General features: G+C 31.9%; 2 protein-coding genes across 3 annotated transcripts; one reads left to right on the plus strand and one right to left on the minus strand.

Moving 5' to 3' along the window:
- The first annotated feature begins 4,394 nt into the window (after window positions 1–4,394).
- LOC121116517 (periodic tryptophan protein 2 homolog) lies at window positions 4,395–7,496 on the plus strand. The gene is made up of 2 exons (XM_040710773.2): window positions 4,395–5,111; window positions 5,176–7,496. Exons 1-2 carry the CDS (start codon window positions 4,578–4,580, stop codon window positions 7,261–7,263), a joined length of 2,622 nt encoding a protein of 873 aa, XP_040566707.1. The 5' UTR covers window positions 4,395–4,577; the 3' UTR covers window positions 7,264–7,496.
- LOC121116518 (solute carrier family 15 member 2) lies at window positions 7,438–12,463 on the minus strand. Of its 2 annotated transcripts, XM_071887582.1 has the most exons (12): window positions 12,344–12,427; window positions 12,242–12,281; window positions 10,025–10,248; window positions 9,872–9,958; window positions 9,623–9,814; window positions 9,084–9,569; window positions 8,915–9,014; window positions 8,519–8,847; window positions 8,321–8,458; window positions 8,194–8,266; window positions 7,822–8,070; window positions 7,438–7,760 (listed from the first exon to the last, which is right to left on the minus strand). In XM_071887582.1, the coding sequence occupies exons 2-12, from the start codon at window positions 12,263–12,265 to the stop codon at window positions 7,614–7,616; spliced, it is 2,049 nt and encodes a 682-aa protein (XP_071743683.1). In that variant the 5' UTR covers window positions 12,266–12,281; window positions 12,344–12,427; the 3' UTR covers window positions 7,438–7,613. The 2 variants fall into 2 exon arrangements, with proteins under 2 accessions (XP_071743683.1, XP_040566710.1); XM_040710776.2 differs by lacking the exon at window positions 12,242–12,281 and having other exon boundaries at window positions 12,385–12,463.
- Window positions 12,464–12,663: the final 200 nt, after the last annotated feature.

Below are 12,663 nucleotides of genomic sequence, written 5' to 3' on the forward strand. Positions count from 1 at the left end.
ACACCTAAGTATTTATGAACAGGGGCATCCGCAGGGAGTGAGGTGGAGGGACTGTAGCCCCTCCCAAATTAAGGAATTTTTGCTTTTTACTAGAAAATTTAATATTCGATATTTTTTTCCAAGAAATTTAATTTTTTGAGAATAGCTAAGGATTTTTGAAATTTTATGTGAATAATTTTGGATTTTTGAAATTTTATGTGAATAGTTTTGGATTTTTGAAATTTTATGTGAATAGTTATGAATTTCTGAAATTTTATTTGAAAAAATTTCCTATTTGGAATTTAAATTTTTTTGAAAAAATTTCCTATTTGGAATTAAATTTTAGAAATTTTTTTGAAAAAATTTCTTATTTGGAATTTATTTTTTTTTGAAAAAATTCCCTATTTGGAATTTAATTTTTCAAACTTTTTTTCCAAAAAAAATCTAATTTTTGTTAATCCCTATGAATTTTTGAAATTTATCTCCCAAAAAAAAAAAAAGTATATATCAGAAATTTAATTTTTTTGTGAACAACTGTGAATTTTGGATCTTTTTGTAAATATTTAAGGATTTTTGAATTTTTTTTTGGAAAAATTTCATATTTGAAATTTTTTTCCGAAAAAAAAATAATTTTTGCATTTTTCCGACAAAATTTATTTATTTTTTTCAAAAAATAAGCCCGCCCCCCAACCACCCAAAAAAAACACATATATATATATATAATCCTGCGAACACACATGATGAAACACGGGTACTAATTAGCAGAGGGGATAATAAGTCCTAAGACTGTTAGTCAAGTCTTAAGTCTTTGCTCACAATGAATTCAAAGTCCTTATAAATATTTCTATCAAATCCAGTTCAAGTCCTTAGAAATTAAAAAGATACTTTAACGAGTACTTTATATTCTAAAGATATTAACTGGATTTGATGGAAATATTCAAGGAATTTGAATATTTTTTATATGTATCTTATTGAATTTGACTTCATTTTGAGCAAAGACTTGACTTTCAGTATTAGGACTTTATATTTATTCTGCTTACTAGTACTCGTGTTTCATGAAAATTTAGGTCACTTGACTTGGACTCGAAAGCTAAGACTTATCACTCAAAAGTCAAGTTTTTTTTTTTTTGAGGGGGGGTGATCAAGTCAAGTCACAAGTCTTCAAAATATGGACTCGAGTAATACTTGGCATAAAAAGAAGTACTTATCGAGGTTAATAGAAATACATGTATTTCTATTAACCTTGGTACATATGAATACTTCTAAGTATTGTTGTGTGAGTCCTTATTAAGGAATGAAGACTGTAGTACCGTACAGTTCAGTCTCCGTGCAGTCCAGTTCAGTTCAGTATATCAGTACTAAAACTTATAAAGCTTGGTCATTGATGTGGTCACTTAACTTTATTTCTTCTTTAACGGACTTAAGGACCGTCCTAAAACTGGACGGAATAAATAACTACTGACACAACGCTACTTTTAAGAACTTTCCATGGAAAATTATAAAACACCTTGTGTTTTATCATCTAGTAGGTACATATAAATTAAATGCAAGTATTGTGATAGAAGAGATTTTTGGCTAAACATTATTTACCACAAATTGGTGGAAGCATTTGTTGTGAGTAAGCTTTTCTGATATAAAATAAAAAGTAATACTTTATTAGTAAATCATAGTTATAATTATAAAGCTACGGAAATACTAGTGGATTTTATTGTATATGATTTAATTATTATATCTATAGAGCCAATGAGTTCTACTTATATCTGGAGTGGACCAAGGGTCAATCACATACCCTCATGTAGTGGGAAATGTATTCTATTGTTAAAAATCAAAAGGCAAAACTTAATTGACTTTGTACAATATTACTTCATTTTTATTTCAACACCATCAGAAAATCTATGTAAAGTCACGTGCTACAATTAATATCGCTTCCATGAAGACAACATTTTTGAACTGAAATAAAAAAGTTTTTGATTAAAAAAACTTGCTTAGAGGAAGTGTTTCAATCTGGGAGTGCTACAAATATTACATTTAACATTTTTCTAACATTTAATTATAGAAAATTACCAAAAGTACAGTTTAAATAGAACATTTTATCCGTAAAAGTTAGGAGTCATCTTTTTGCAAAGGATGTACAATATATATAACGTAAATCATTAATTAAGAAATAGAGAGAGGATCGAAAGGATGAATGATGATTATTTAATTAATGATATTTATATAATATATTATAGTAGACATTTTTTCTCTGAATATTATGAACTAATTTGGCCAAGATTATTTAATATCAGGTTCATTCAAATGAAATTATATTTATTTAATAGATATTAATCTTGTAATATAAAATAATTCGTTCATTACGGTAAACAAGTGTGTGTACGTTGGGTGTCGAACTGGAGCCGATAGGAATATCTTGTGGCGTCGGACTACATCGATTTCCCAAATTTTAAATTGATCAAATAAAATAATCTTAAGTAGTAGGTATATAATATAATTCTAATGAAGGAATAACCCAGCTTGGGAAGTTAAGTTTGAGTAAGTAGAGTATTTACACACAAAAAGTTAAAGTTATGTACCATATCGAAAAAAGGATATATTGTTTTTGTTGGAATTTATTGGATTCCATATTGAAGTCGAAAGACATTCATTGCACTGATAAACTCTGATAATTGAGCTATATCAATGTAATATGTACTAAAATCCCAAAAATTGTTAGATTTGTACAAATATCTTATTCTTTCTATTAGAATAGTTATTTTTTTATCTATAGTGTGGAAATAAGATTGTATAACGATGTAACATAGACATCTAGACGAAAAGCTCGAGACGCTTATGGATGCAAGCTATATAGAATATTTGTACTTAAGTTAAGCATATTTGGATTCATCCCCGGTATTGAATAGATACAAGCAATCTAAGGAAGTTTAGTTTCAGCGGCATAGCTTTTCTTTTGCTGCGTGACTGATAAAATACCGCCATCCGTAGCATTAGGAAGTGTTATGTATTTCATGGTTCCTTTCATGTTCTTATCTTCTTGTATATTCGTTTATGTATTATAAGTACTGTATTTTACGTAGTATAAATAGTCGCGTATTTTGTAAATAAATAGAGTATGGTTTTCTATTAATGAGAACACAGATGTTCCTGTAAAAAGTGTTTTACTCCTCCACGCATTTCTTCTCCTCATGTCTCTCGGTCATCCTGGATCTCTCCTATTATAAATAAGTTTGTGTCTCTCCCTCGTCAAGACGCAACAGGAAGACCAAAGTTATTTGTCACTGCTCAATATTGAAGAAATGAGGTCAATTTAGGAATTTTATCTTGGAATTGAGGATGTTCTTCCATATAAAATGATTATTATGTATACCATTTTTGAAATTTCGTAAATCTTATTACAAAAAGGTGTTTTCGTGGTAAAATCGTGGTGTAAATTACCATTGTGAGACAAAACGACTGTGGGTAATATCATTGTGAAACAACATCATTGTAAGAAATATGATAATGAGTAATTTCATTGAAAGGCAAAATTATTGCAACGAAATTTATGTAATATTCCGAGGATAAAACAATTGAATGATGAAGAAACACCATTTAATACCATATAGAATATAATACACACCGGTACTTGATGCTCAGAAGTTTGAGAACCGGCAGAAGAATTAAACCTGATTTGGGGTCCAACAATTCGCTTGCATTACACGTTGGCTAAGCTGTATTTTGGACATAAGAAGGGCTACTTCATACTCAGGGAAGCTATTTTTTATCTGCGTCAGGGCCCAGCAGTTCGACGGCATAACCAGGGGCCAGAGTGTATTAAAACATATTAGAATGGGTCCTTGATGCATAGAAACGTGGCGGAGGAGGACCACGTACTTTCCTGTACAACCTCAGAGGTCGATAATGATCAAGGAAGCGGCTGCAGTATATATATATATATATTTTTTTTTTTTTTGGTCAATGAATAGTTTGATAGGGATAATTTAATATAATTGCAATAAAAAGTAAATCCCACTCCGTATCTAGGAAGGACTGGAATTACTCTGATATCGATCCTCAATTTTAATCCGGATCCAACAACCACTTATATTTATAACTCCCATTCAACCTTCGTTGTGACTCTCATTCTTTAATGAGCCCTCGCAGTAGTGATTACTCTATATTAAAATATTCTGTATTCTCAAGATTTAAAGAATAATGACTACAGTTTTGGTATTAATAAAAAGCCGTGTTCAGATTAACAACTACAAAAAGCTGCTTTATAAATCTCTAAAATCATTCATAACCATTGAAAATTAATACAATTAAATGTAACAAACAACTCCGTCCTCTGATCTAAACTAAAAAAATTGTTGTTGTGGGTTACGTGCGCATGCGCAATGTGAAGAAACAAAATAACACTATCTGTGATGTCATATATGTTTATAATATGACGTCATATGAAGAACACACGTGGAAAATCTACTACCTTCATTATTTTATTTACAAACGTAACTACAAAAGTCGCGTTTTTTCAATTGAGGTGAACTAGGATTGGGACTAATTGTCGATTGATTGTCATCCGAGAAAGGGAATGTGACTGAACTCTTGTAGAAACATATAGTATGAACAACTATCAATTCAAAAACCTTTACGGAACTGTTTATAGGAAAGGGAATCTTTGTTTTTCGCGGGATGGAGGAACTCTTTTGAGTCCCGTAGGAAACAAAATCTCATTTTATAACTTGGAACATGGGAAATCCAGAACTTTGGATTATAACTTTCGATTTGATGTGTCTTTTATGGCACTGGATCCGAGTCCCTCTTCTAAAACACTCTTTGTGGCGACGAGCAATGGAGATCTTCACGTTTGTTCACTTGAGAAAAACGTGGTTCTTCATCGAGAGACGACAGATCGGCGGATCCTGGATGCCAAGTTCTCTCCTGATGGAAAGTTCATTGCCGTCTCGAAAGAGGATACGTCAACTCTCATCTATGAGGCAGAGACGTTTAAGCAACCCCGTTTTGGACCTTTAGGACTCCATAAAGTTCTACAAGGACAAATGTCCTCTGTCACTAAATTAGCATGGAGTGACAATTCAGAATGGATTGCCTCAGGCTCAGACTCTACACGAATATATTCTCTCCTCAGTGATAAAGTAATCCATCAATCACGTCCACATAAATAATTCAAACTAACTTAAACAATTCTTCTCCTTTCAGGTGTATTGCCTTGGGTCAGGAAGTGAAGTTGTTCACATTGCCTTTACAGATACTTCTCCTCTCTCCTGTCATACTCTCAACTCCAGTGGTCATTTAAATCAATGGGAAATAAGCGAGGAGACGGAAAAATTCACTCGCTCATCTCGTCACTTCATCAAGGATTTCCTTCAAGATAAAAATATGGCATTCGAAGTTACTTCTGCAGACTATCATCCATGCATGGATATACTCGTTGCAGGGTATTCGGAAGGATCATTTGTAGTTCTTCAGCTCCCTGACGTTAGCTTAATTCATAGTTTAAATATGAACACTTGTATTTCAACCATCAACATAAACTGTTCAGGAGATTGGATTGCCTTAGGATCATCTTCTGCAGGGTCTCTTCTTGTGTGGGAATGGAAATCAGAAACATACATAATGAAACAAAAGGGTCATTATAACAACTTAGAATCCCTCTCCTACAGTCGTGATGGAATTATGGTTGCTACTGGGGGTTCGGATGGGAAAGTCAAAGTATGGAACTCCAGTAGTGGTTTCTGTTTTGTTACTTTTTCAGAGCACAGCTCTCCAGTTTCAGGGGTCGCATTTACCTCTAATAACAAGGCACTTATATCATCTTCATTAGATGGAACTGTTAGAGCGTTTGATTTAATCAGATACAGAAATTTTCGTACATTTGCCTCACCAAAACCTGTTCAATTCGCATGTGTAGCTGTAGATGCAACAGGGGAGCTTATTGCAGCTGGAGCTAAAGACGTTTTTGACATATATCTTTGGTCTTTGAAGACAGGTCGATTACTAGAGGTTATTTCTGGACACGAAGGTCCTGTAAACTCGTTATCCTTTAGTCCATCAATCACATCTTCAAGTACTCTAGTATCTGCTTCTTGGGATCAGACTATGCGGATTTGGAATTCCCTGGAATCAAATAGTACTTCCTCTGAAGTTATAAATCTAGGATCTGATGGTATAGCAGTTGCTTTTCGTCCTGACGGACTTGAAGTAGCTGTAGCAACTCTCAATGGGCAGTTATCTATTTTTGATTTAAAAACCGGAAATCAAATCGGAACTATTGAAGGAAAAGATGATCTTGGGGCGGGCAGAGCAGACTCCGATCTCATTACTGCGTCCAAATCGAAGGAAAGTCAATATTTTAGAACGTTGGCCTATTCGACCAACGGGAAATTCATAATAGCAGGAGGATCTTCCAAGTTCATATGTTTATATCATGTCAAGGAGTCTCTTTTAGTTAAGAAGTTTGAAATAACACAAAATCGAGATCTTGATGCTATGGATGATGTAATATCTCGTAAATCTGCCTCTGAATTTGGCAACTTAGCTCTTGTTGAGGATAGAGGTGACGACGATGTAATGCAACTTCCAGGAGCACGAAAGGATGAGAAGTCCGCGCGAAGTGTTCATCCAGAAATTAAAGTAACTGACGCTCAATTTGCGCCAACTGGTCGAGAGTTTGCAATTACTACAACTGAAGGACTGCTTGTTTACTCTCTGGATGTAGATACAGTCTTTGATCCAACTGATCTTGAAATTGATATTACCCCATCCTATGTTATCCAACAGTTAAATAGAAAACAGTACTCCACTGCGTTATTTGGCTCACTAAAACTGAATGAAACAAAGCTAATCCGTCAAGTTATTGAGACTATTCCTTTCGAGAGCAGTGTATTCATCTTAGAGACTTTTCCAGATAAATATGTCAACCAATTATTGACTTTTTTTGGAAAAGAACTAGAGACTTCTCGGCATCTTGAGTTTTATTCATTATGGATACAGTCTTTTTTTAGGTTTAAAGGCGGAAGTCTCATTAAGAAAAATGGTAAAGAGTTATATCCATGCCTAAATTTACTTCAAAAGAGTTTACTTGTCAGATCTAAGGATTTAGCTCAACTTTGTGACCAAAATTCATACACAGCCTCATTTTTACTGGCTATGGGTAAAATTAAGAGGAAAAAAAATCTCTCGATTATGGAAAAGGATGATGGAAGTGAAAGTATGGAGGAAAACGAATTTGAATTAGATGACATTGTTATGGGGGGTGATGAGCAATTTGTCTCTAATTGGGACTAAACTTGGGGGATTCCAGCATTTATTTATTACAGAAACCTTAATAAATGTTCTATTTTAATTGTCTTAAATATTATTATTACTTCGGGACAATGTCTTCATGTACATGATATTTACAATCAACCGCATTATACATATTTATGTATCCACTTGTTTTGTAATGATTGTGCAGTTAACTTAGCAAGGAAAATTTATGTTTTATTTATGATAATTAAATTACTTAAGTAATATTTTCATTTTCTTTTGTAAATCAACCTCAATTTCTCATTTTATCAATTCAACGAGTACAAAGAACTAACATTAATAGGCAATAATAGACCCTTGCATATTGGTCCAAATAATTATGATAATAATTAAAGCGAACTTGTTTCCGTCTCTTTCTCTACCGGTTCATTTGCTTCGGGGACCTTCTTACTCATAAAGCCTAGGTAGTATCCCAATCCAAGGAAAATTATCATGCATATAGCCATTAATATTGAAAAAAATATTAATTCCGTGACCTGTAATGTAAAAGAAAAGACAAGTAACTCTATTTACCATGCAGTGATAACTTCAATTTACTCGATTAAAAGCATGGACTCCAGAAACTATTATGACTAAGACATTGCCCAGAGCATTTGTTACCAACCACGCGGCCTGAACAACAGCTTTCATTGAAGTAGGAGCTTGGGAGTAAGAAAACTCGAGTCCAGTTACACTGAATAAGATTTCTCCAACTGTTAATATAACATACTGTGGGACCTGCCAAAATATATGAACATTGACGAATCCGTGTTCCTCAAAAACTTCTATTCTTTCGGACTGTGATTCCTAGAAGTTAAGCTTTATTATAGACTAAAAAATAGCTCTAGGTACTAATGAACTTCTTCTATTGGTAGAGTAAATGTTATTTTTACGTAATTATTATTCTTTGTCGAAGAATAAAGTACTTACAATGTAGATGTGAACGATTGAATTTATTTCCTTCACTTCAAATGCTCCAAATTCTTTTTCATCTTGTGTGATGCTAAATGTGATATGAAAATGAAAAAAACTATTCAATTAATTAATGAAAAATTACCTATATTTTCCCTTGGCTAACGCTGTAAATTCTGAAGCAAATAGACCATTATCGAGTTTCTGGGTGAGATTCAAGGATATTGTATTGGCATCTTTAAGCTGTTTTATAACAATCTGAGAACTCTGATCCCCAATTACCCTGTATGACGAATGTAGTTATTGACATTTATGCTTTTTTTATTACACTATTTCATCCTACATTGTTTTTGCATGACCTTGCTTTAATTGAGTATCTTCTAAAATTTTAGTGAGATATAATTGATCTGGGGATCCGTGGAGCAAGAAGACCGAAAATTCTCCAACTTTTATATCAAAAGAATCCTCAATGGATAAGGTACTTAGACAAGGTAACTGCGCATCTTTGATATTAATGTTTAGCATTCCAGGTTCCATACTATGAACAGCAGAGGTACCGTTTTCTATCACCTCAATATCATGCTGCATGAAATATGTAGAAGTCTTACAAGGCGAAGCGTTCATGACATAATAGTTTCCATGGCTATCCTCATAGAATGGCGAATTATAGCTCTAATCATAAATATAATAAATGATTAAAATCATTTAAAGCCAATACCAATAAGTTTGTATTACTTACCTTTATCGTTTGTTGTAAAACTGCAGATGCAACAAATGCTAAAGCAGCTAGCATCCCTCCTAAAAACATTCGATGTAAAGGTTTTGTTAGAATATTAAGTCTGGAAGAAATCAAACAAAATGAATACATTTTTTTAATTGCTATTAATTATGATTGATGATCAACTAACTTATTTAATACGGGATAAACTGCGAAGTTGAAGAGGGGAATCAGAATTACAATTAGAAATGGATTAATGGTACTCATTTGATCAGGCTTAACTTCACCAATAATATCCGACCAACCATCCATTTTATTTCCTTGAAATACCCATCGAGAACCTTGTTGATCAAATAATGTCCAAAATACAGGCAATGGAAGATAGAGCGCAAATATTTTTAACAAAATCTTAGATTCTTCAACCAATTGATGATCAAATTTATCCTTAGATCGATCTAACCAATGAGAAACTTTTGTTTTTGATGACTTAAATCTTTGGCTTATGCCTCGACTATAGACCTTAAGTACTTTCAAAAGGATATTTCCTTGTGGCTCAACACTCTTGTAGAATGGTTTCCCCAATAAAAACAATATTAAAGCGACGGCCATTAGAAGTGCTGGAAATCCAAATGCTAGAGGATAACAACTTTCCTTACCAAAACAATAAACGTCCTTTCTACAGATATGATTTTTGTTTAAAAAATATAAACGATTAATTAATTAATCAACCTGAATTTAGGAGTCAAAAGTGTTCCAAAGAAGGAGCCAACATTTATACTGAGGTAGAAGATGTAAAAAAATTTCTCCAAATGATTTTGTTGCTCAGGCAACGTAAACTGATCACCTCCAAAGGATGCAACACAGGGTTTGATCCCTCCAGTTCCAATGGCAATCAGTATAAGACCAACAAAACTCATGGCCCTTTGATAACAATTGTTTCTAATAATATATTTTTCTCATTAATAATTCTGCACTTACACTTGGGCTGAAAAGGGTACAGGAGTTGCTCCGATTGTTTTAATTAAATGACCAAAGACATATATTATAGATACATAAAATATAGTCCTAAAAAAATAAATAATAATAATGAAGAAGTTGCCAAATATAAACCATATAAACATGGAAACATACTTAAATTTCCCTATGTAATTATCAGCTAGGATTGCACCAAAAATAGGTGTAAAGTAAGCTAAAAATCCAAATGCGTGGAAAATGGAAGTAGAAGTATCTTCAGAAAACTTAAGATCATCTTTTAGGTATTTGGATAACACAGCTCGCATCCCGTAAAATGAGAATCTTTCACAAAATTCATTTCCCAGAATAAAAAAGACTTGCTTGGGATAGCCTAACATGTCCTATTGAGAAAAACGGTCTATTTAAGTATCATATTCAATTGAACATTGGTACTTTCTTTAACAATATTTAGAAATGTTATATGAGTTTAAATGAATACATGTTAAAATCATTAATGAATTGGGGATAGATTATACCATCATTACACAAACAGCTTTTGAGATAATAACAAACAAAACAAAAAGTACTCAAGTGTAATTAATTAATTATTAAAATAGTCAACAAAATTACAATGTTGTTCTCCCTTGGATTGAGATTAAGTACATTTAAATCTACTTAAGTCAAGTACATCATTAAAGTATACAAGTATGATGTGTTTTTTTAGGTATTTAAATAATTTACTAGTAAATGCAATGTATTTAAGAGAAAGTACTATGAAGAATCTACATGCTTATTGATTTTTTTTTGTCTCATCCCCATTTGATGAGTTAGTCTACTTTTATAGGAAATAGATTACTAAAAGTTAGCTGAGAAATTCAGAAATTCCTTGCAAAGAATACAGCTTACAGGAGTGTCTGCAGGGGGTAGGCTTGAGGGGATGTATCCCCTCAAATATCCAAAAAAAAAAAAAACTTTTCTAATTTGAATATTACAAATTTCTTTTTTTGTGAACAAACATCTGTGGAGTTTTGATTTTTTCTTTTCCAAAAAATTCAATTATCTTAAGCTGCGAATTCCATTTTGATATAGATTGTCAGATTGAACCCGCCTCTCATCTTACAGCATACAAGTACATATCGAGGTTTGAGGGTCAAATTATCGTAATTCAAAAAGTATAAATATGACTATATTTCCCCCTAGAAGTATAATATTAAATGCAGAGAAATTCAGACTGCTGAAATGAATTAATTTATCCTATCTATTTTATTGTAAAAATTGAAAAACACCATTCTTTATAATGAAAAAATGGAGTTTCCAAGCTTAATTCTATAAAGTAAATATTTGAGTTACGGCAATTGTTATTACAATTGATTAAAATATTGGTCTTTTATTGTAAATTTTTTCATATTATTTATCCTATGTCATTCTTTATAATAAATTTTGTTCATATTTCATTTGATGACAGTTTTTTTAAATAAAATTTTCTTCAAAAATGTCAACCTTATGGTCAAGTTTTCTTGGTACATATATATGTTGTTTACAAGTTGCAATCAAAAATTAGATGAATAATTTTCAGGACATTGAAAGACGATAATGCAATACTCTATGGATAATTGATATATTAAAGATGTAATTTATGACTATTTTAATACAAATTATCAAAATATAAGTATTCTGTAGCACATTAGTACGTTCAAATGTCCACATTTATATTACTTATAAATACATAAAAACCCTGTTATTTAAATTGATCAAAATAAACACGATAGTATCAATATGTAGTTGATAATTATAAGGACCAATGTTGTAATTAAATAATACATTTAAGACGAAAATATTGCAACTTGTAGACAACATATATACATTTACTAAATATTTACTCTCTATTAAGAGTGGGCCTAGAGTACTGACCTTCAGTGCCCCTAAAACCGGCCCTGGCTGTGTTCCTAATTGTTTTTAGCTCAAGAAACGTAAAAATGGTCTTTGAAATACAAAATTGCGACTTTTATGGCCCACAGTGTTGTTTTTTTTGAGAAAAAAAAATCATATAAATCTAATAAATTCCTCATTTTTGATGACAATTATTAACCTCGAAGTTATTTAATAATTTTGTCTCTTAAAATGAAGACTTACAGCTTCATTTTAAAATAAAGAGCACCTCTAAAAAATCAAGATTTTAAAAGTTATTTCATCTGAGATTTGTTGCGTTTCAAAATATTTGTATTAAGCTAACAAGGTTTATCTATTATAAAAGGTGAAATGTTGACCACAAAAACAGACATATTGGGTTATAACCAAGTAACTGTAGGTCATTTCTAGAGTAGCACCAGCTTTTCAATCCAAGGTCAAAAATGTCTTGACTAAACGAGTATAGTGATATTATTATTCACTTACTTTTCCAAGTTCTTCCTTACTCATCCTGAGATAGATTTAACTAAGAATGTAAAACACTGATATATATTCCCAATACGATCCCATTGAACGAAAAATACTCACTGTTAATAGGATCTTTTCAAAAAAAAGCAAACACTACTTACTATCATCGTACTCGGATTCTACACATGAAAAAATTACACACACTCTCTTTCCTCAACTCTACAAGTAATTATATTATTAAATAATAATTTATTTATTTATTATTTTCATTAAAATGTTTAAATTGGCGATTTTATCAAAGTGATCTAATAAAATTTCTAGACGGATCCCTTCATAACTTATAAATATTCATTGTACAGATTTTAAACACAATATTATATTAGAAGTAAGGATGTGAGACTTGATGAATGCATAGGTAGGTATTAGGGTCTCTTTCTCTC

This window comes from Lepeophtheirus salmonis, chromosome 4 (genome assembly GCF_016086655.4).
Source record: "Lepeophtheirus salmonis chromosome 4, UVic_Lsal_1.4, whole genome shotgun sequence".
NCBI classification, from domain to species: Eukaryota; Metazoa; Arthropoda; class Copepoda; order Siphonostomatoida; family Caligidae; genus Lepeophtheirus; species Lepeophtheirus salmonis.